Here is a 21,151-nt window from a genome sequence, read left to right on the forward strand (position 1 = left end):
TAAACTTTTTCATTCAAATAACCATTAAAAAATGCATTATTTATGTCTAATTGATGTAAACACTAATTGTTTGATGTTGATAAAGAAAGTAAAATTCGTACAGTGATAATATTTGCCAATGGAGAGAAGCTATCAACATAATCAGTTCCATACTTTTGATTGTAGCCTTTTGCTACCAACCTTGCTTTATATCTTTCAATTGTGCCATCTAGATTCATTTTCACCTTGTAAACTCATTTGGAACTAATAGGGTTTTTTTTATTAATCGACAGGGGCATAATTTTCCAAGTATGATTTTCTTCTAAGGCTTGAAGTTATTTGTTCATAGCCTTAACCCATTCATCATATTCTGATGCTTGTTCATAGGAAGTTGGTTCAGTAAGTGAAGCAACTAAAGTTAGAAAGAATTTATGATGTTGAGTAAGAATGGGAGATTTTATAAATGGAAATATATAAGGTAAATGTGATGAAGTATATGACTTGTTATCTGTTTCATGAAAAACAGATGATGCATTATAGTGAATAACATAGTCTTTACATCAAGATGGGTTCTTTCTTTCACGGGTACTAACTCTAACATTAGCTTGATTGTTTTCTTGTTGATCATTTTGTGGTGCAATCTGTTGTATTTATTCTTATGCCTCTTGTTGTATTTCTTATTCTCATTCTTGTTCCATATCAATCAGATATGAATTATAATCAATAGGAGGTAAAAATCTTGATGATTGATTTGAAATTCCATTTCTTCCATATCAATATTGGGAAGTACATTTGTGTTCTTGTTCCGATTGTTTTTTATTCTTTTGAATGGAAAATAAGATACATAGAATACCACATCCCTAGAAATAATGATCATTTTCTCATTGAGATCATATAGTTTGTATGATTTTTGACCCATATTATATCCAATAAAACAACACATAATAACTTTAAATTCAAACTTTGTTTTATGTGGCATGACATTTATTGCAAAATCTAAGCATCCAAAAATGTTTAAGTTTGAATAAGAAGGAGATTTATTATATGACTTATCAAATGGTGTTTTCCAAATCAATATTTTTGAATGTACCATGAATTCCCTTGCAACGTGTAACAAATTTTGATGTTTCCTTTCAACTTTTCCATTTTGTTGGGGATTGTAAGGTACTGTTTTCTGGTGTATGATACCTAATGAAGAAAATAGTTTAAGCAATTATTTTTAAAAGCTCCGTCCCATTGTCTATTATAATGGTTTTGACTGAAGTTTGCAATTGATTAGAGGTGTAAGCAAAGAAATTGGAAAGTGTCAAGAAGTTTTAGGTTTTATCATTCAAAAGAAATGTCTATATGGCTCTTGAATAATCATCAACTATTGTTAGAAAGAAAGAAGCTCTAGTAACAGTTTGTGACTTGTAAGGACCCCAAATATCTACATGTATCAACTGAAAAGTACCATTTGTTGTTGATTCACTATTTTCAAATGGAAATATATGTTTCTTTTCTTGATGACAAAGAATGCAAGGCTTATTCTTCCTAAAACATTTGACTGAAATGAAATCCAAATGACTCGTTACATCAGGAGATGAATGTCCCAATCGTTGATGCCAAATAGAAACCACATAATTATTTGTATCTCTAACGACATTACATGTTTCAAGATTTATGTTCTTAGAATCTTTACATGAATAAATACAAGAATCAACAATATTACTATTGTATAAAATGTGAATGCAATTTGTGCAGTATTAGCAAGAGCTCTTACTGACGATATATTGCATTTACATTCTGGTAGATGAAGTAGATCCTTCAGAATTAGTTTTGAACTCAAATTTGTTAACCCTTTATGAGTAACAGATTTGACTGAACGTTCAGCGAATTGTTCATGAACCGTTTGGCGGGAAGTTCGTTAATTTAATAAATAAACGAACATAAACACAAATTATCGTTCGTTTAGTTAAACGGACGAACATGAACAATGATCTCATTCATTCAATTATGTTCGTAAACATTCGTTTATGTTGTTCGTTTACGTTCGTTTATGTTCATTCATATAAGTTCATTTTATGTTCACATATGTTTAATTGTGTTTGATTATATTAGTGTATTATATGTTCATTTATGTTTATATATCTTCAATTATGTTTGTTTTATCTTTGTTCATTTATGTTCGTTTGTTTATGTTTGTTTAGAATGTTTACGAACATAAATGAAAGAACATGAACAATATGATTTGTTAAACAAACGAACATGAACAAAAAAACTCATTCGTTGATCTGCTTGTGTTCGTTCATTTGTTCGGCTAACTTAAATAAACGAACATGAACAAGTCTCGTTCGTTTCGTTCGGCTCGTTTACAGCCCTACTCGGTATAGCACAATTGTATAATGGTTTTTGAGATTCTAAATACAACATTCGCTTTACAACAAAATTAGTGATTTCAAATCAATAAGAATAACTCACTCAATAGTCAATATGCATAAACAAATGTTTGTAAGTTTTTTTCACCCTATTTGATTCTTGCTGTAAAAAAACGACTTCAAAGAAACAACCATTAGAGCTTTATCAAAACGAAAGATTATAATAATGTATTAAGAAAACAACTTGGAGTTCAAAATTCAGCACTTAAGAGTAAGCCCACCAAAGGGCTTGTAGCCCAATGGTATCAGGTGATGTCTCCCTCTTTGAGGTTGAGGGTTCAAGTCCTGTCGTGGACATAGGTGTAATAGGTGTTGTTAGCTTAGGAATAGATTAGATTTGCCAGTAAAAAGCACTGAAAATATCACACAATATAACAATTCAAAACGTAAAACGATAATAAAAGTTTCTGAGTAAACCCGTTTTATAATTATCGTACATGTAATTTTAAAAAAAAAATTGTTAAACTATCAGTTAACTCTTTCAACATCAACATATATGATTGTACATTTCCATACGTTCTTTATGTCAATTTACGTGTTCCAAGTTTGACCACCGACACGTGTCCTCCTCTCAAGCCCACGCTATATATACCCATACACATACAAATAATCGTCGACTTACCTTGAGCTTTCGCCGCATTCAAACTCCTCTAATACATACACATAATCGTCGGCTTACCTTGATCGCCATGACTGCAATGAATAAATCTACAGTTACCAGAGATATCCGAAGAAATGATGATCGGAAAAAGTCGATGTAGATTTGAAAAGTTTGATACAGATCCGGAGAGTTACAGATCATCGTCGGAAGATATGGAAACCTATTCTCCGAAATCGGTGGTCTCGATGGTCAGAAAGTCGCCGGCGGCAGTGAAGGACGTCAACGTTTATGTTTTTAGCCGTCGGATTCGTAACCAGATTGAGAGGATTAGAGCCGAGGATTTACATCTACGAGAGCATATCGGCGAGTGTTTAATCGCTAATGTTTCAAGCTCCGGTCATCATCTCGTGGATGTTGTGATTTTCTCCAGAGCTTCTTCACCTCTAAGCGGCAAGGTTGCTGCAACAAGGATCAATGTTCAGTAAAACAAAACGAAACACGTTCGTTCTTCTTCTCTTCTTCCTTTGCGTATTTGTTATTCATGCTTCACTCTCGTTTTTTATCAATCCTATCTAATTTTAGCATCAAAATGTATTTTCCCTAATTTTACCCTAATTAACAAGTTTTGTACAATCACTCCAAGCTTTCTGTAATTATTATCTACACATCTGAAATTGAAATTCACCATTTAGTTCAATGCTTCTGCAATCATAGTTTAATTTATCATCATGTTAGTTTTCAAGTTATAGGAAGAAAGATTCATGTAATTGAGAATACATTTGCAGTTCTAGTTGCAATTTTCATTTAATGATAAAAGGAAGACATTACAAATGAAAAATTAATTCCGATCAAAACCAATGAGTCCATTGGATTCCACAATTAGGGCACCAAAAACTATCTAATACTCATCACCATCGTCTTCCTCATTATCACCAGATTCAAGCCCAACTTCTTCATAATCCTTCTCAAGTGCAGCCAAATCCTCTCTAGCTTCCGAAAACTCACCTTCCTCCATTCCCTCACCAACATACCAATGCACAAAAGCTCGCTTCGCATACATCAAATCAAACTTATGATCAATCCTCGAAAACACCTCCGCAACACTCGTTGAATTCGAAATCATACAAACAGCTCTCTGAACCTTCGCCAAATCACCACCAGGAACCACCGTAGGCGGCTGATAATTAATCCCACACTTAAACCCCGTCGGACACCAATCCACAAACTGAATCGTCCTCTTCGTTTTAATGGTGGCCACGGCGGCGTTCACATCTTTCGGAACCACATCGCCTCTGTACATCAAACAACACGCCATGTATTTCCCATGACGTGGATCACACTTCGCCATCATCGCAGATGGCTCGAACGCACTGTTGGTTATCTCTGCTACTGATAACTGTTCATGGTAAGCTTTCTCTGCGGATATCACAGGCGCGTATGAAGACAACATGAAATGAATCCTCGGGTATGGAACAAGATTTGTCTGAAACTCCGTCACGTCGACGTTCAATGCTCCGTCGAACCGGAGCGACGCCGTGAGGGAAGAAATCACCTGAGAAACAAGCCGGTTCAGGTTAGTGTACGTCGGTCTTTCAATATCCAACGACTTCCGGCATATATCGTAGATTGCTTCGTTGTCGAGAAGGACTGAAACGTCGGTGTGTTCGAGAAGTGAGTGAGTTGAAAGCACCGAGTTGTACGGCTCCACCACCGACGTTGAAACTTGCGGCGACGGGTAAATGGTGAACCCGAGTTTCGACTTCTTCCCGTAATCGACTGACAACCTCTCAAGTAACAAAGACCCGAGACCCGACCCGGTTCCACCTCCCACAGCGTGAAAAATCAAGAACCCTTGTAGACCGGTGCAGTTATCAGCAAGCTTCCGAATCCGGTCTAGACATAAGTCCACAATCTCCTTTCCAACTGTTCGACGAAATGTCTCAAAGAGTTAAACACCAAAAGGGTATCTTTTTTTATGAAATCTGATTATGTTTAGATTACTTACTTGTGTAATGACCTCTGGCGAAGTTATTAGCGGCGTCTTCTTTGCCGCTGATGAGTTGTTCCGGGTGGAAGAGCTGGCGGTAGGTACCGGTACGGACCTCGTCGATGACGGTGGGTTCCAAGTCGACAAACACTGCTCTAGGGACGTGTTTCCCGGCGCCGGTTTCGCTGAAGAAGGTGTTGAAGGCGTCATCGCCGCCTCCGACGGTTTTGTCACCGGGCATTTGTCCGTCGGGCTGAAGGCCATGTTCGAGACAGTAGAGCTCCCAGCAGGAGTTTCCGACCTGGATTCCGGCTTGACCGATGTGGACTGAAATGCACTCTCTCATTTTTGTTTTTGGGATGGCGTTCGCCGGAGACGTATACGAAGACGTCTGTAGGCTGCCGGAGATCGAGAAGAAGAAGGATTTGGAATTGGGGATTGAGAATTGAGGAAATAGGAGTATTTTTTTTAATTTTATATATAGGAGTAGGATTTAGGAATAGAGTTGGGGTAAAGTTTGAAATTTGAAATGGAAGACAGCTGGCATTTATTTGATTTGATGACCGTTATGGATACTCGAAGGTCGAAATTCGTTTTGAAATTTGAATTTGAATCGTTGGATTTCAACATTTTTATTGGACCGGGTTTATTTCTTCTTGGGCTGCTACTGGGCTGGAGGAATGGAAGTCATGATTGGACTAATTTGGGTGGATTGGATCTGAATGAGGCTAAAATAGTAAAATGTAACATATTGTACATTCAACAAGATTAGTAATGTAAACTCAACATAAATTTTAGGATTTTAAAATCAATCATTTACATTAAACACAAGATTAGTAGCATAAAAACTATGAGATCAAATGTATATTGTGTTCAAATTCATACGTTTTTAATATAAGATAATTCATCAAACTAATACATGGGCCGTTTACTAGGTTCAATCATTTTAATCGTATGTTTAATTTTATTTGTTTATGATGAAGAAATGATTTAAGATTTATCTTTTTTCTTTCGAGTATACTTTATTTGAAGGATGAATGTGAAACAAAGACAATCATTATCACTAAAAACAATTTTAACATTGTAAGATGTTATAATCGTTTGATCTCACTCATTAATCAAGGGTGCAATATATACACACAAATAACTACCCTATATGGAAAATAGAAACCTAGTCGACTGTGTATATGTATGATAATGGAAACTATTACTAGATAATTACAATAATGACTAATGACTAATTACTTACAAAAATGATTAGATAAGTATATATAATATTTCCATGTGCAGACGAAGCTTGAGGTGAATGAATGTTGAGACTATGTTGAAAATTATCTAAAAGAACTCAAGGTGACCCTTTGGTGAAGACATCGACTAAATGGTAATGTGAGGGTACATAGAGAACTCGGGCATCGCCTCACATGACATTTTCAAGGACAAAGAGTATCACACCCCAAAACCGGAACGACGGAAACGTTCTGGGGTGGATGACGTCATGTCAAGTATCACAACACATGAATATAGTAATCAAAGTACAACAAAACATTGCATTAATAGTAATAATTTTACAAGGTTTACATTACATAGTATCAAAGTAATACATCAAACATAATAAGTACAGCAAGGTACTAAGCCATCTTCATCAGCAGCTCCGGGGATGTACCTGTCTAGCTGCTGACCTGAGATTACAAGTTATTTGAAAAGCGAGTATCAGCATTTTTACAAATGCTGGTGAGTCCATAAGTATTAAGTGACGTTTCAATCAAATTACTTTAATAAGTACTAGTTTAAGTGTTTTCTGTATATTAGAGTTCTTTCCAGAAAATCCCATATTTTCTTTAATAGAGCAGCCTTCTACCAAGACTGGTCAGTGTTAAGTGGTAAAAGTAGTTTTCCCCTATTCATTATCATTATCAAAATACTGAATTTGATTATTAAGAAAGCAAGGGACACCAGGGAATAACATATGCCTCAGCAGTGAGGACTGCTGACTAAGGCAAAAGAATCATAGACTCCCGGAGAGTATCGAGCTAACGACACGCCCGGTTCAGCCTAACAAATGGAGACACAGACCCCAGAAGGTACCAAATGAAAGGTACAGCTGGTAAGGTCTAAAACAGTGAATATAGACCGAAGACGATACCAAATGAAAGGTACATCTCGCAAGGTCAAAACAAAGACTACAGACCCTAGACAGTATCAAATGAAAGATACATCTAGCAAGGTCAAAACAGAGACTACAGACCCCAGGCAGTATCAAATGAAAGATACGTCTAGCAAGGTCAAAACAGTGTGACTCTGAAAAGTGACATCAGCATACAGTGTAAATTGCTGACGAAAATACCGTTACCTTAAAGCCATGAATTATAAGGTAACTCGGGATACTCGTAACCATACTGACTAGAGTTTCAGACGCCCTACAAGCATCTATATAATGTAACATTTGTCACTCGTTTGCTTGGTAGGCCGGGACTGTAGCTAGCAGTCAGGGCGCGGGGTTGTCAATCCCGTATAGATCTATACACATAATGTCCGCTCTCCTTACAGGAGACTCTGGTTACCAACTAGACGACGGAGAAGGCCGCGTCCTGAAGATGCATCCCAAATAGAGGGTAGTGTATTTCTTGAGGGGAGTGGGTTTCTAATGCAGGTGATATACTAGAGGTAGAGACTTCCAAACAGTGGGTAGTGTGTTTCTAAAGTAAGCATAGACTAGAGGTAGAGACTCTTAACTGACTTGACTAGAGAATTTCATGTATGTCCATACTCATATACATAGTATATAACCAATGAACCAAACGACCTTCGGACGGCCACCCGATCCCACCAGACCACATCTAAACGAAGAAAAGGAAATAGGGCGGACGAGCCTTCCTAAGTCTTTCAATCGTTACTTATATGTATTTATATAAGCACGGACATACATCTATCTACGGCTGAGTGTGAATCAAGTAGAAGTGATCCTTGTGAAGTAGTAGTGCCTAACAAGTGAAGTAAAAGCGGTCGCAAGTGAAGTAGAAGTGTCGAATAAGTATAAGCGTATCACGAAACAGTGACGACAATAATTGAAACGAGGGCGTATCAAGTATAAGTGAAGTAGAATTGTATTCCTAAGTAAGAGCATGAATAAGTATAAGCGTCCATCAGGTATAAGCGTCTACCAGTATAAGTGGAAGCGCTACCGAGTAGGAATATGAAATAAGTATAAGCGAAGCGGCAGTAATTAACAAGTAAAAATATACGTCGAAAAAGGGAATTTTTGATGAAAAGCCTTTATGAACAGAAAAATTCACAAATTGTATTCTTTCGTAAAATATGTTTAAAATTCCTTGGAAATCCTTCATAAACCGGTTTAGATTGAATTCGGATAAATCAGTGCAAGTAAAAGTTTTAAAACAAATAAATATCATTATAGTGTCCTACTCGGTAAGACAGTGTAAAGTGTGGTAAAATCTTGTGCATGCGGGTTATCAATCACATGTGATTAATATGATAACTGGCATGTTTAACTTGTAATCCCCGCTATAAAAACATTTAAAAGCATTTAAAAAGGTTCATTCAGGGGTATGAACTCACCTGGTGTAAGTAGGTCCGACGAAGGTGTCGTTTGGGCGTTCGGTGCCACGTAAGGACTCGAACACACTCAATGACCTATTTAACATATGATAACATATGTTCACATACAATTAGTATATTTAATACTAATTAAACAATTATACACACTCAAAGGAGCGGAAAAACACTTTTGGTTGAGTGTTTGGGGTCCCGGGTAGCGTTTAAGGGTGCTAAGGGTCTCCTATCAGTTGTGGAACTTTGCTAAACTCAAATATCAAGTGTGTGGATGGATTTAAAGCATTAACATGGACCAATCTTGGAGTTTACGGCCCAACCTAAGGGAGTTTACGGCCGTAAACTCCAAAGGTCATATTCTTGGGTGTTTTATGCTTCTAGCTTGCTCATTGATTTATTCTAAGCACTTTTCCCAAAAGGCATGAGTGGGTTTGAGGCCTATAAGGGCATGTTCTATGAGTTTACGGCCAAGGGACCACTCCTAAGGGAGTTTACGGCCGTAAACTCTAATCCTTAGAGTTTTGGGAAGTTTAAAGCCCCTATTGCCTTTCTAAAATTTTCTTATGAAGTTTGGTGCTAATTTGGGGGATTAAGACCAACATTTGAGTGGGTTTTGGGGAGTTTACGGCCTAGATAAATGCTTGGGCCGTAAACTCCAAGTCATCCCTCATTTCCTTGAGTTTAAGCCCTTAAATCCCCTCCTAGTATTTTATGGTAAATGTATAAGGCCATTTGGGGGGGCAAAACAATTATTTTGGGCATGTTTAAGGGTGTTTACGGCCTTGACCCTTGTCTGGGCCGTAAACTCCCTTTAATAAATCATTTTGGAGTGTTTCAAGGGTCTAAACTCAAGAGGATAAGTCCCTAAATTATGTATGAAGCCCTAGGATGAGTTTGGTGCACATTTGGCACCATGACTTGAGGGGTTTACGGCCTAAGCAAGTGCTTGGGCCGTAAACTCTTCTTTGAGTCCTAAATCCATGCATTTTAGTGTTTAAACACTCCTAGGCTATTACCTCAATTTATTTCCTAGCCATTGGGGACAAGTTTGGGTCGTTTTGGCCTTGGTTTAGGTGTTTACGGCCTAAGAAAGAGCTTAGGCCGTAAACTTCTTTTCCATTGCTTCTAAGTCCGAATTTTGGTCCATAACCATGAATCAATATGTTTAGAATAGGCTAGGGTAAGCGGACTTACAATTTGGAAGCGTTTGGTTGCGGATTCGGGGCGAAAACGGGTCTAGAGAGAGAGTATAGAGAGAGAGTGTAAAAAGTCTCCAATGGACTCCACTCACCCTTATATAGGTTTCACAGTCGGGGCTCAGTGGAATTTTACCCGATACTGCCGTTAAACGGGGCTTTTGGTCGCACCCGATTTAGTGGTCGTAATAATAAAACTTGACATTTTCCCAATAAATGGAAATGTGTGTCCTGTGTTTTTATTTCCTTTTATCACGACTTAACGGCATGCTAAATGTAACCCAATGGAATGTTTATTAAATTGACACCCTCTAATTAACGAAACTTTTATACAGTGGAATATTCTGTTAACGGTAACGGGGAAATGTAACGGGACAACTTGGGTTGTCACATCATCCCCCCGTTAGAGGGAATTTCGTCCCGAAATTCAAGTCTAGGCAAGGAAGTAGGTATGAATGGCCAAGTAGAGGTAAGAGGGTAATTCCTATACGGTTGTCCTCGCAATCCCAAGTGAACTCTAGTCAGTGTTTGTCATTCCAACAGACCTTCACGTACGGGATGCGGATTCCGTCTAGATAACTAGTGGGTTCTAACAGGTGTATCTATAGGGTTAGAGTTCTCAATGGATTCTATCAAGATGATTGAGGCACGAAGAGGGTTGTCGGGAAAATCACGTATCAAGTCTTAGAGGTGGATTGATCGGGTGTGAATCTTGTGGCATATCCGAAGGTAGTAGCGGCCTGAAGAGGGTTGGACCATGTCTCCATGAGGATTTTCGGATGGTCCTACGCTCTCGGAAAGGTAGAGATTTTCAGTACTTAGAACATAGTGTACTTCTATGGCAAGATCATCACTAGCGTGATCGCCATTTCGAAGTTCCTAACGTTCTCTCTCGTACTGGTAGTGTAGTCCTTCAAGTTGGTTCTTAGAAATCTCGGGTGGTCTTTGGTTTCGCGTTTCCTGTCGACTGGTTGATAGAGGCTTCCTAGGTCATCAAGTGGGTTGCGTGACTATGGTTATCGGTTTGCTGTAGAGTGTCTATCTCAAGCTTGTGCAACATGGACCTGCACTAACGAACCCTGAGATACGGAAACCCTGAGGGTCGGGGAGATAGGGTTTCACCAGACAAGTGTTGGACTATCTCGAGAGGTGGTTCTACTATCTCTGCTTGAGATAGTATTCGTGGAACGCCTATTAGTCCAAGGACTCTCTAAGACTGTGGTTTATTCTAGCGTGGAAAGTGTGTGCTCCTGCATAACCCCTCGACTAACACCAAGGCTGGTGTCGAGTCTATAATCTCTTCGGGATCAGGGTTACGAGGCTTAACGCAACTACGTTCACACTTTACCAAGTATTCTTGGCTGCGAAGGTTATCCTGTGGTTCTCGGTATCCTAGTGTTCACTTCGGAAAATATAATTCATCGTCTACAGGGCGACGACGATTTCCTCCTTGCGAGAGGGTGGAGGATGATAAGAACCACTTGTCTATAACTGGGTGGACGAGGTGCATGAGTAGTGCGAGCATCTACTGCAACTACTCTCCTGAAGGTTCCGAGTTTTCTCGGTCTAAGTCAAATCTAGTGGGTATAGGGTCTCTTCACACGGAACTTTACTAGCTCAATCCGCAGTAGTTCTCTTGATTTCGGCCCCTATGTTATCGATTAGGGTGAAAGTGTTTTGCGAAGAGGTTCGTGGTAGAGCTCATGCTTGGCTTAACCGCCAATACTTGATGGATGCCAGCAGTATACCTGGTTATAGTGGTCAGCCTCATAAGTTCTATTCTCTGGGTTCACGAACCTGATGTGCGAGGGGTCGGTCCACAGTGCAGGGTACCCTCCCTTGGGTACTTCAGAAGGTTAATTTGAGATAAGAAGGACGATTGACGGGTCGCATTAGGTTTGATTATTTGTGTTAGGTTTAGGTTCAGGAGAACCTTTATGCCGACATGGTTATGGAGAAAGTTCTTTTTGCACAGCACTAAGGATGCACACATGGTTGCATGAAGTCAAACCATGATCAATAGAGTCGTCGAAGTTGGCACACTTCGACATGATATATAATGAAGATCGATAGAGTCATGTGCTGAACAGGCACGCAAGTTCTAGGCGTCTCGGGTTTCGTCCTGTGTATCACTACCGCAGATACTTGGACTAATAGAGTCGACGCAGAACTATAAAGAGTTCTAAGTGTTTTCGAATAGAGTATCTTTTCATGAATGAATTCTCACAAGGCATTTCTATAATCGTCTCACATATACTAGTCATGTATATTTAAGGTGGGGAGGACTGTTGACTGAGCGACCCCGCCCTAAATCCACAACCAAACGAGGAACAGGAAATGAGGCGGCATTCGCTCACTCTAGGTCTGTCCATCTTAAATATACATGGCCGTAACGTATATGTTTAGCCACTATAGTTTTACTTAATGAATTTTAAATTTTATAACAGTGCTGCGACTTTCGCCTTACTGGAAAGAATTTATATTTGTGTTAGTCTTTTATTGTTCTTAGCTTAGTTATCCGAGATCGAGAGACGTACCAAAAATCTACCGAGTTCCTTGACGCTTCCTCCTAAGCGGTAGAGTTAGGCTCCTCCCGTGTCTTTGTTGTTTCTTTCAGTTGGGCAATCCTTTTTGAAGTGTCCCTTCCCACCACATCGGTGACAAACTATGTTGGTTGCTGCGCTAGTGGTTGGTGTAATAAACTCCACCGGGACTCTGCAGACACGGGAAGTGTGCCCCTTCCTGTTACATCTAATACAGTGGAGTTCCCGACAGACACCATGATGATGGTAGCTGCACTTGCTGCAGTGGGGAAGGTCTCCTAGATATGGTCTACTTGAAGTCGGGAGGGAAGGGTTGGCATGAGTTGCTTCCGCTTGTTGCCCTTCGGAGGGTCCTTGGGCCGAGGTACTTCCCTCCTCCATCTTGAGTTTTCTCTTTAGTAGGTTCGTTTGAGGTTCTTGGGTGACTGGGCATGGAAGTATTGGTTGTTGCTGTCCATTGTCAGGATCGGAATTCTCGACAGGGCCCTTGCTAACATTGGCGGTGTTAGCATTTAGGTGAGCCATGACAGCTGCTACGGCTGCTGAGACTGCAGCTTGGAACGTAGCTTCATCGAATAAGAGAGTAGGTTTCTTGCTTGTGGACTGATTGCGCTTCTTCGGTGGCATGGTTTTCCTACATGGAAAGGAATACAAGATGATAAGAGGCGATAGCTAACCCTGGACATTTCGGTCCTAAATGTATTAGGCATAATATTTTTCCCGTGCCCTAGGTACTGGTCGTCTGAGTGTCGACCTACATCCCTATGATGTAGTCCTGGTAATCAAGGTAAGAGTATGAGTATTGGAAAAGGCCATAAGATGCGAGTCGTTCCTACTAAGTTACCTTTTATACTGGGAAAGGTTTCACTCTCCGGCCTGGAGAGATTTGAGAATGGTTCGGAACGAAACTGTGGAAAGAGAGGCTCATGAAAGCTCATGGCTAAGCACTCTCAATAAGGTGCGGGGATCCGCCCTAATCGTGTGTCTGGCAACGGGAAACGACGATTTTTCCTAACACATAGCGTGAGTAGTGCAGCCACTAAATCACTAAATTGTATTATTTTATGGGTGTATTAGCGTGACACACACGAGGAAAAGACAATTCCCGGGTTCCATGTACTGGTTCCGTCGGTCTGCCTCGTATCTTTGACTGGAATCGGCGTTGGTTTCCTTTGGGTAGTTTCCTAGGCCCATCTTCTTGTATGGACATATTGAATTTCTACTCCGCCTTCCTTCTGATTCAACCTGTGGGTGTCATCACTTCATGATGGATGACTGGGAATCTCCGAAGTTTAGGCGAATCTCTCACCACTGTCCCTAAAAGGATATGGGCACTTGGTGCATTCAGTAGTCTCGACCCAGTTCATTTATTTCCGAACATGAAATTTTCTCAATGAATCTCTTCGGGGTCGAATTCAACTCTTCTGTCAAGCACTGGTGTGGGCAGGGTTTTCTACAGGGTTCGCGCGAGAATGGAAATGTCTAAAGAATCCTAAGAGATTATTAACATTTCACTGTATGATCCATATCGAGTCCTGCTACGATTACACAGGGTATACAAATCTTATATAGCTTAGATCTGATAGGCCTTCGAATATGTGATACTACTCTAGATCCACATCCAAACAAGGAAAAGGAAATAGGGCGAAACCACACATTCTTAGTCTATGGGATCCTTATTATATATAACCTTGGGAGTACACCCTCTATAGTTGTAGGTATATCAACAAGGATCTTTTTAGTTATTCACGCAAGGTTGTTTATGTTCCCTAAAATACCCATATGGTATTTTAACTCTTGTTTGTTTTCTTATCTTTTGAATGTCATTTTGGGATTAGTGTGAATATTTTAGCGTTCTAAAATACTCCCATAGTATTTTAACTTTATGTTTGGCTCTAGAAATCCTAGTTGGTAAGTTTCAGACCTGTTGTACACACTATCACTCCAAGCACATGTTCATTGCATCTCGGATAAATGTAGTTGATCAGGTTACATTTATCCCAGCTTACGATTACATAACTGCCTAGGTTTGACGGTAATGCTCAACATCCGAAGACTTTTATTATTGTTCTTCTTGTGATACTTGTGTTCGAGTGTTTAGATTCTGGATGTTATTATACTTTGGTAAAATATGGTTATATTTTAAAGTATAATTCTTGGTCAGAGTGTTTTATCCCTTTTGCGTTTATAGGTTGTATATCTTTTATGAATTGATATACTTAGCTCACTATAAACAATGCTCTGATACCAATCTATCACACCCCAAAACCGGAACGGCGGAAACGTTCTGGGGTGGATGACGTCATGTCAAGTATCACAACACATGAATATAGTAATCAAAGTACAACAAAACATTGCATTAATAGTAATAATTTTACAAGGTTTACATTACATAGTATCAAAGTAATACATCAAACATAATAAGTACAGCAAGGTACTAAGCCATCTTCATCAGCAGCTCCGGGGATGTACCTGTCTAACTGCTGACCTGAGATTACAAGTTATTTGAAAAGCGAGTATCAGCACTTTTACAAATGCTGGTGAGTCCATAAGTATTAAGTGACGTGTCAATCAAATTACTTTAATAAGTACTAGTTTAAGTGTTTTCTGTATATTAGAGTTCTTTCCAGAAAATCCCATATTTTCTTTAATAGAGCAGCCTTCTACCAAGACTGGTCAGTGTTAAGTGGTAAAAGTAGTTTTCCCCTATTCATTATCATTATCAAAATACTGAATTTGATTATTAAGAAAGCAAGGGACACCAGGGAATAACATATGCCTCAGCAGTGAGGACTGCTGACTAAGGCAAAAGAATCATAGACTCCCGGAGAGTATCGAGCTAACGACACGCCCGGTTCAGCCTAACAAATGGAGACACAGACCCCAGAAGGTACCAAATGAAAGGTACAGCTGGTAAGGTCTAAAACAGTGAATATAGACCGAAGACGATACCAAATGAAAGGTACATCTCGCAAGGTCAAAACAAAGACTACAGACCCCAGACAGTATCAAACGAAAGATACGTCTAGCAAGGTCAAAACAGAGACTACAGACCCCAGGCAGTATCAAATGAAAGATACGTCTAGCAAGGTCAAAACAGTGTGACTCTGAAAAGTGACATCAGCATACAGTGTAAATTGCTGACGAAAATACCGATACCTTAAAGCCATGAATTATAAGGTAACCCGGGATACTCGTAACCATACTGACTAGAGTTTCAGACGCCCTACAAGCATCTATATAATGTGACATTTGTCACTCGTTTGCTTGGTAGGCCGGGACTGTAGCTAGCAGTCAGGGCGCGGGGTTGTCAATCCCGTATAGATCTATACACATAATGTCCGCTCTCCTTACAGGAGACTCTGGTTACCAACTAGACGACGGAGAAGGTCGCGTCCCGAAGATGCATCCCAAATAGAGGGTAGTGTGTTTCTTGAGGGGAGTGGGTTTCTAATGCAAGTGATATACTAGAGGTAGAGACTTCCAAACAGTGGGTAGTGTGTTTCTAAAGTAAGCATAGACTAGAGGTAGAGACTTTTAACTGACTCGACTAGAGAATTTCATGTATGTCCATACTCATATACATAGTATATAACCAATGAACCAAACGACCTTCGGACGGCCACTCGATCCCACCAGACCACATCTAAACGAAGAAAAGGAAATAGGGCGGACGAGCCTTCCTAAGTCTTTCAATCATTACTTATATGTATTTATATAAGCACGGACATACATCTATCTACGGCTGAGTGTGAATCAAGTAGAAGTGATCCTTGTGAAGTAGTAGCGCCTAACAAGTGAAGTAAAAGCGGTCGCAAGCGAAGTAGAAGTGTCGAATAAGTATAAGCGTATCACGAAACAGTGACGACAATAATTGAAACGAGGGCGTATCAAGTATAAGTGAAGTAGAATTGTATTCCTAAGTAAGAGCATGAATAAGTATAAGCGTCCATCAGGTATAAGCGTCTACCAGTATAAGTGGAAGCGCTACCGAGTAGGAATATGAAATAAGTATAAGCGAAGCGGCAGTAATTAACAAGTAAAAATATACGTCGAAAAAGGGAATTTTTGATGAAAAGCCTTTATGAACAGAAAAATTCACAAATTGTATTCTTTCGTAAAATATGTTTAAAATTCCTTGGAAATCCTTCATAAACCAGTTTAGATTGAATTCGGATAAATCAGTGCAAGTAAAAGTTTTAAAACAAATAAATATCATTATAGTGTCCTACTCGGTAAGACAGTGTAAAGTGTGGTAAAATCTTGTGCATGCGGGTTATCAATCACATGTGATTAATATGATAACTGGCATGTTTAACTTGTAATCCCCGCTATAAAAACATTTAAAAGCATTTAAAAAGGTTCATTCAGGGGTATGAACTCACCTGGTGTAAGTAGGTCCGACGAAGGTGTCGTTTGGGCGTTCGGTGCCACGTAAGGACTCGAACACACTCAATGACCTATTTAACATATGATAACATATGTTCACATACAATTAGTATATTTAATACTAATTAAACAATTATACACACTCAAAGGAGCGGAAAAACACTTTTGGTTGAGTGTTTGGGGTCCCGGGTAGCGTTTAAGGGTGCTAAGGGTCTCCTATCAGTTGTGGAACTTTGCTAAACTCAAATATCAAGTGTGTGGATGGATTTAAAGCATTAACATGGACCAATCTTGGAGTTTACGGCCCAACCTAAGGGAGTTTACGGCCGTAAACTCCAAAGGTCATATTCTTGGGTGTTTTATGCTTCTAGCTTGCTCATTGATTTATTCTAAGCACTTTTCCCAAAAGGCATGAGTGGGTTTGAGGCCTATAAGGGCATGTTCTATGAGTTTACGACCAAGGGACCACTCCTAAGGGAGTTTACGGCCGTAAACTCTAATCCTTAGAGTTTTGGGAAGTTTAAAGCCCCTATTGCCTTTCTAAAATTTTCTTATGAAGTTTGGTGCTAATTTGGGGGATTAAAACCAACATTTGAGTGGGTTTTGGGGAGTTTACGGCCTAGATAAATGCTTGGGCCGTAAACTCCAAGTCATCCCTCATTTCCTTGAGTTTAAGCCCTTAAATCCCCTCCTAGTATTTTATGGTAAATGTATAAGGCCATTTGGGGGGGCAAAACAATTATTTTGGGCATGTTTAAGGGTGTTTACGGCCTTGACCCTTGTCTGGGCCGTAAACTCCCTTTAATAAATCATTTTGGAGTGTTTCAAGGGTCTAAACTCAAGAGGATAAGTCCCTAAATTATGTATGAAGCCCTAGGATGAGTTTGGTGCACATTTGGCACCATGACTTGAGGGGTTTACGGCCTAAGCAAGTGCTTGGGCCGTAAACTCTTCTTTGAGTCCTAAATCCATGCATTTTAGTGTTTAAACACTCCTAGGCTATTACCTCAATTTATTTCCTAGCCATTGGGGACAAGTTTGGGTCGTTTTGGCCTTGTTTTAGGTGTTTACAGCCTAAGAAAGAGCTTAGGCCGTAAACTCCTTTTCCATTGCTTCTAAGTCCGAATTTTGGTCCATAACCATGAATCAATATGTTTAGAATAGGCTAGGGTAAGCGGACTTACAATTTGGAAGCGTTTGGTTGCGGATTCGGGGCGAAAACGGGTATAGAGAGAGAGTATAGAGAGAGAGAGTGTAAAAAGTCTCCAATGGACTCCACTCACCCTTATATAGGTTTCACAGTCGGGGCTCAGTAGAATTTTACCCGATACTGCCGTTAAACGGGGCTTTTGGTCGCACCCGATTTAGTGGTCGTAATAATAAAACTTGACATTTTCCCAATAAATGGAAATGTGTGTCCTGTGTTTTTATTTCCTTTTATCACGACTTAATGGCGTGCTAAATGTAACCCAATGGAATGTTTATTAAATTGACGCCCTCTAATTAACGAAACTTTTATACAGTGGAATATTCTGTTAACGGTAACGGGGAAATGTAACGGGACAACTTGGGTTGTCACAAAGAGTATACCCATATCAATGTGATTAGTATGTTGATGTTTAACCATGTTTTCCGAAAGGAAAACAACACTATATTTCCATTGTACACAATAGTGTCTTTTTTAGGCAAATGTAATTCAAGCAATAAGTTGCGAAGCCAACAAGGTTCGAAAATGACATTTGCAATGCCATTGTATTCGGCCTTCGTAGTTGATTAAAAAAAGAGTTGGTTGTCATTTACAGGGTCTTGAGATAAAGTTTTCATTGAGAAAAATACAATATTAGAAGGATGATGTCCAAGTAATTGGGCACCTGCCCCAAACCACATCTATGGAACAAAGTAAATTAGATGAGACATATTTTGATAATTGTAATTCGTGCTTAAGATTGCTTTGTAAACACCATATAATGCATTCACGTGTATTCATTTTGACAGGTTTGTAGATTTTGTATATGGAGCCCAATATTACATTACATAAGTAGCAAAGTGCATAAGTAACAACGAGGAGAGTAAAAAATAAGATATTGAAGTGAACCAACCATACTTCAATAGAATATGGGACTGGGAAAAGGATCATCATTTTAGGATCCCAATTTAATGTTTGTGTCAACGAGGTGTATTGATCGTTTACAAGATGTCATTGTGGCTCAATCGTTCAAATATTTTGCATATTAGGTTTCATGAAGAAACATACCATTATGATGGCGATGAACGATGATACCCAAGAAATAACAAAGTATGAAACTGTCTTTCATAACAAAGTATTTTTCCAAAAGGTCCATTTGTGAGTGTCATAAGGTATGTGACAAAGTAGCAAAGAACCAAGGATGATGTCATCTATATATAGTAATAAATATGCTACATCTAGACCATATGAAAATATAAAAAGAAACTGGTTATATTTGCTATGAATGAACCTAATAAAAGAAACAAAATTTTCAAATATTTTATGCCAAACTTGTGGAACTTGCTTGAAACCGTATAAGGACTTCTTTAATTGACATGCAAATTCAGGATGAGAGGAATTGTGAAATCTTATCGGTTAGAAGTCAAACGCCCAAATAGATATGGATTTCAAATTTTCAATTTAGATATCATAAAGCTTTCAAATCCGGTCTAGACACAAATCCACAATCTCCTTGCCAAGCCTCTTGTTGATTAGAAGTCAAACGCCCAAATAGATATGGATTTCAAATTTTCAATTCCAAAGGCAACATGGAATCTGTAACACCCAAATTTTTGAATAATTTTTCACATTTTAAAAACACACTTTCATTCGTAATGGTTATAAAAATATCATTGTCTCACATAATCAGTTCATAACATCACATCCCAAGATCATAAAAATGTAAAAACTCCTCTTGTGTGTACTGATCAAGCCGGCGCCTTCCTGCGATCCTCACTGGTACCTGAGACACATAACACAACACTGTAAGCATAAATTCTTAGTGAGTTCCCCAAAATATCACACACAACACATATTAGCCACTCGAGGCTATAACTCTGTTTGACCCTCCGGTCAATATGTCTTAGTGGGACCCTCTAGTCCCATAACTCTGTGGGCCCTCTGGCCCTAACTCTGTGGACCTTCCGGTCCTAACTCTGAAAACTCTGTAACATACATAGCATAAATCACATAAATCACATAGAAATCACATCATGCAAAAGCATACAAAATACTCTGTCACATAACTCTAATTACCACTCTAGGTAAAGTATAGTGAGAAGGCTCACCTCGGGTAACTCGGTAAATCTCGAACGCTGTAAAATCGGGTCTAGCTCCGCCTAATCATATGAAATAAACACTCTAAATCAATACATCTCTCAAGGCTAGACTATTCCTTCTCTTAGTACTCTTAGAAGGGTAAAAGACCATTTTACTCCACTCATGGCTCAAAGACCCTAAAGTTGACCCAACCTTAAAAGTCAACAAAAGTCATCTCTCCGGGTTACGCTGCGCGTACCAAACATGTACGTTGGGCGTACTCGGTGTTCTCATAGAAACGGGGTACGCGAGCCCTTACGCCGCGCGTGCTGGGATTACACCCCGCGTAACTCCCAGTTTCAGACTCTAAGCTCTTGAGGTCTTAAACAGTTAAGACTCACGTCCAACTTCTAGATCTGACCATTTCTAAGCCTCTTAATCCATAAAGTTGGTGACTTTAAGCCTTTGCATGGCTGGACAAGTCACTAACACCCATAACATTCCATTTCCCAACTCTAGAAAGCTTATAACTCAAGCATGACCTCATAAAAACGACCAAGATGGAAACTTTATGGATCTATAACACAAATATCACTGAAATGGGACAAATCTAGGTCCATGGAGTACATTACACTCATAAAGTCTCCACCTTTGGGACTTTTAACCCTAGAAATTGCCCATGCAATCATCTAACCAAATAAAGAGGAAAGTTTTGAACTTTATACCTCTAGATGAAGCTCTTTTCTCTGTAGATATCAGATCCAAACTTGCACTTCAAGCCCTAGCCTCCACAAGCTCTTCTCCTTCTTCTTCACTAACACACCAAGACACTTTTAGCTCCAAAACACACACACACAAGCTAAGGACGATGGAAGGCTCTCTCTTAGGGTTTCACTCTCTGATATGGAGGCTGAGAAATGAGCCTTAGCATCCTTTAGATAGTGCACAAGCCAAACATTTAGGGTTTGCATCTGGACCCGTTACGCCCAACGTAACCCTGGGTACGCCCAGCGTACCCAGGCGAGTCCGCGTCCAAATTAAGCGCATGAGTACGCGCAGCGTACTCCCCAGTACGCCCAACGTACTCATTTGCTACAAGAACTCTCTCAAGGGACCAATCTTGACAACTTGATAAAATGGAAGGTTAAATAGCTTACCTGAATTTCGGGATGTTACAGAATCATTGTTACATTTATTCTGGCTG

The 21,151-nt window shown here is 39.4% G+C and overlaps 1 protein-coding gene across 2 annotated transcripts; it reads right to left on the reverse strand.

Annotated features, from left to right (window-relative positions):
* Window positions 1-3,761: 3,761 nt before the first annotated feature.
* On the reverse strand, window positions 3,762-5,464 carry LOC145093359 (tubulin alpha chain-like). 2 transcript variants are annotated; one of them, XM_079031470.1, is made up of 3 exons: window positions 5,003-5,464; window positions 4,089-4,920; window positions 3,762-4,006 (listed from the first exon to the last, which is right to left on the reverse strand). In XM_079031470.1, the coding sequence occupies exons 1-3, from the start codon at window positions 5,328-5,330 to the stop codon at window positions 3,892-3,894; spliced, it is 1,275 nt and encodes a 424-aa protein (XP_078887596.1). In that variant the 5' UTR covers window positions 5,331-5,464; the 3' UTR covers window positions 3,762-3,891. The 2 variants fall into 2 exon arrangements, with proteins under 2 accessions (XP_078887596.1, XP_078887595.1); XM_079031469.1 differs by having other exon boundaries at window positions 3,762-4,920; window positions 5,003-5,448.
* Between the last annotated feature and the right edge of the window lie 15,687 nt (window positions 5,465-21,151).

Source organism: Lactuca serriola, chromosome 3 (assembly GCF_051521515.1).
Source record: "Lactuca serriola cultivar US96UC23 chromosome 3, Lser_US96UC23_V15, whole genome shotgun sequence".
Taxonomy (NCBI): domain Eukaryota; kingdom Viridiplantae; phylum Streptophyta; class Magnoliopsida; order Asterales; family Asteraceae; genus Lactuca; species Lactuca serriola.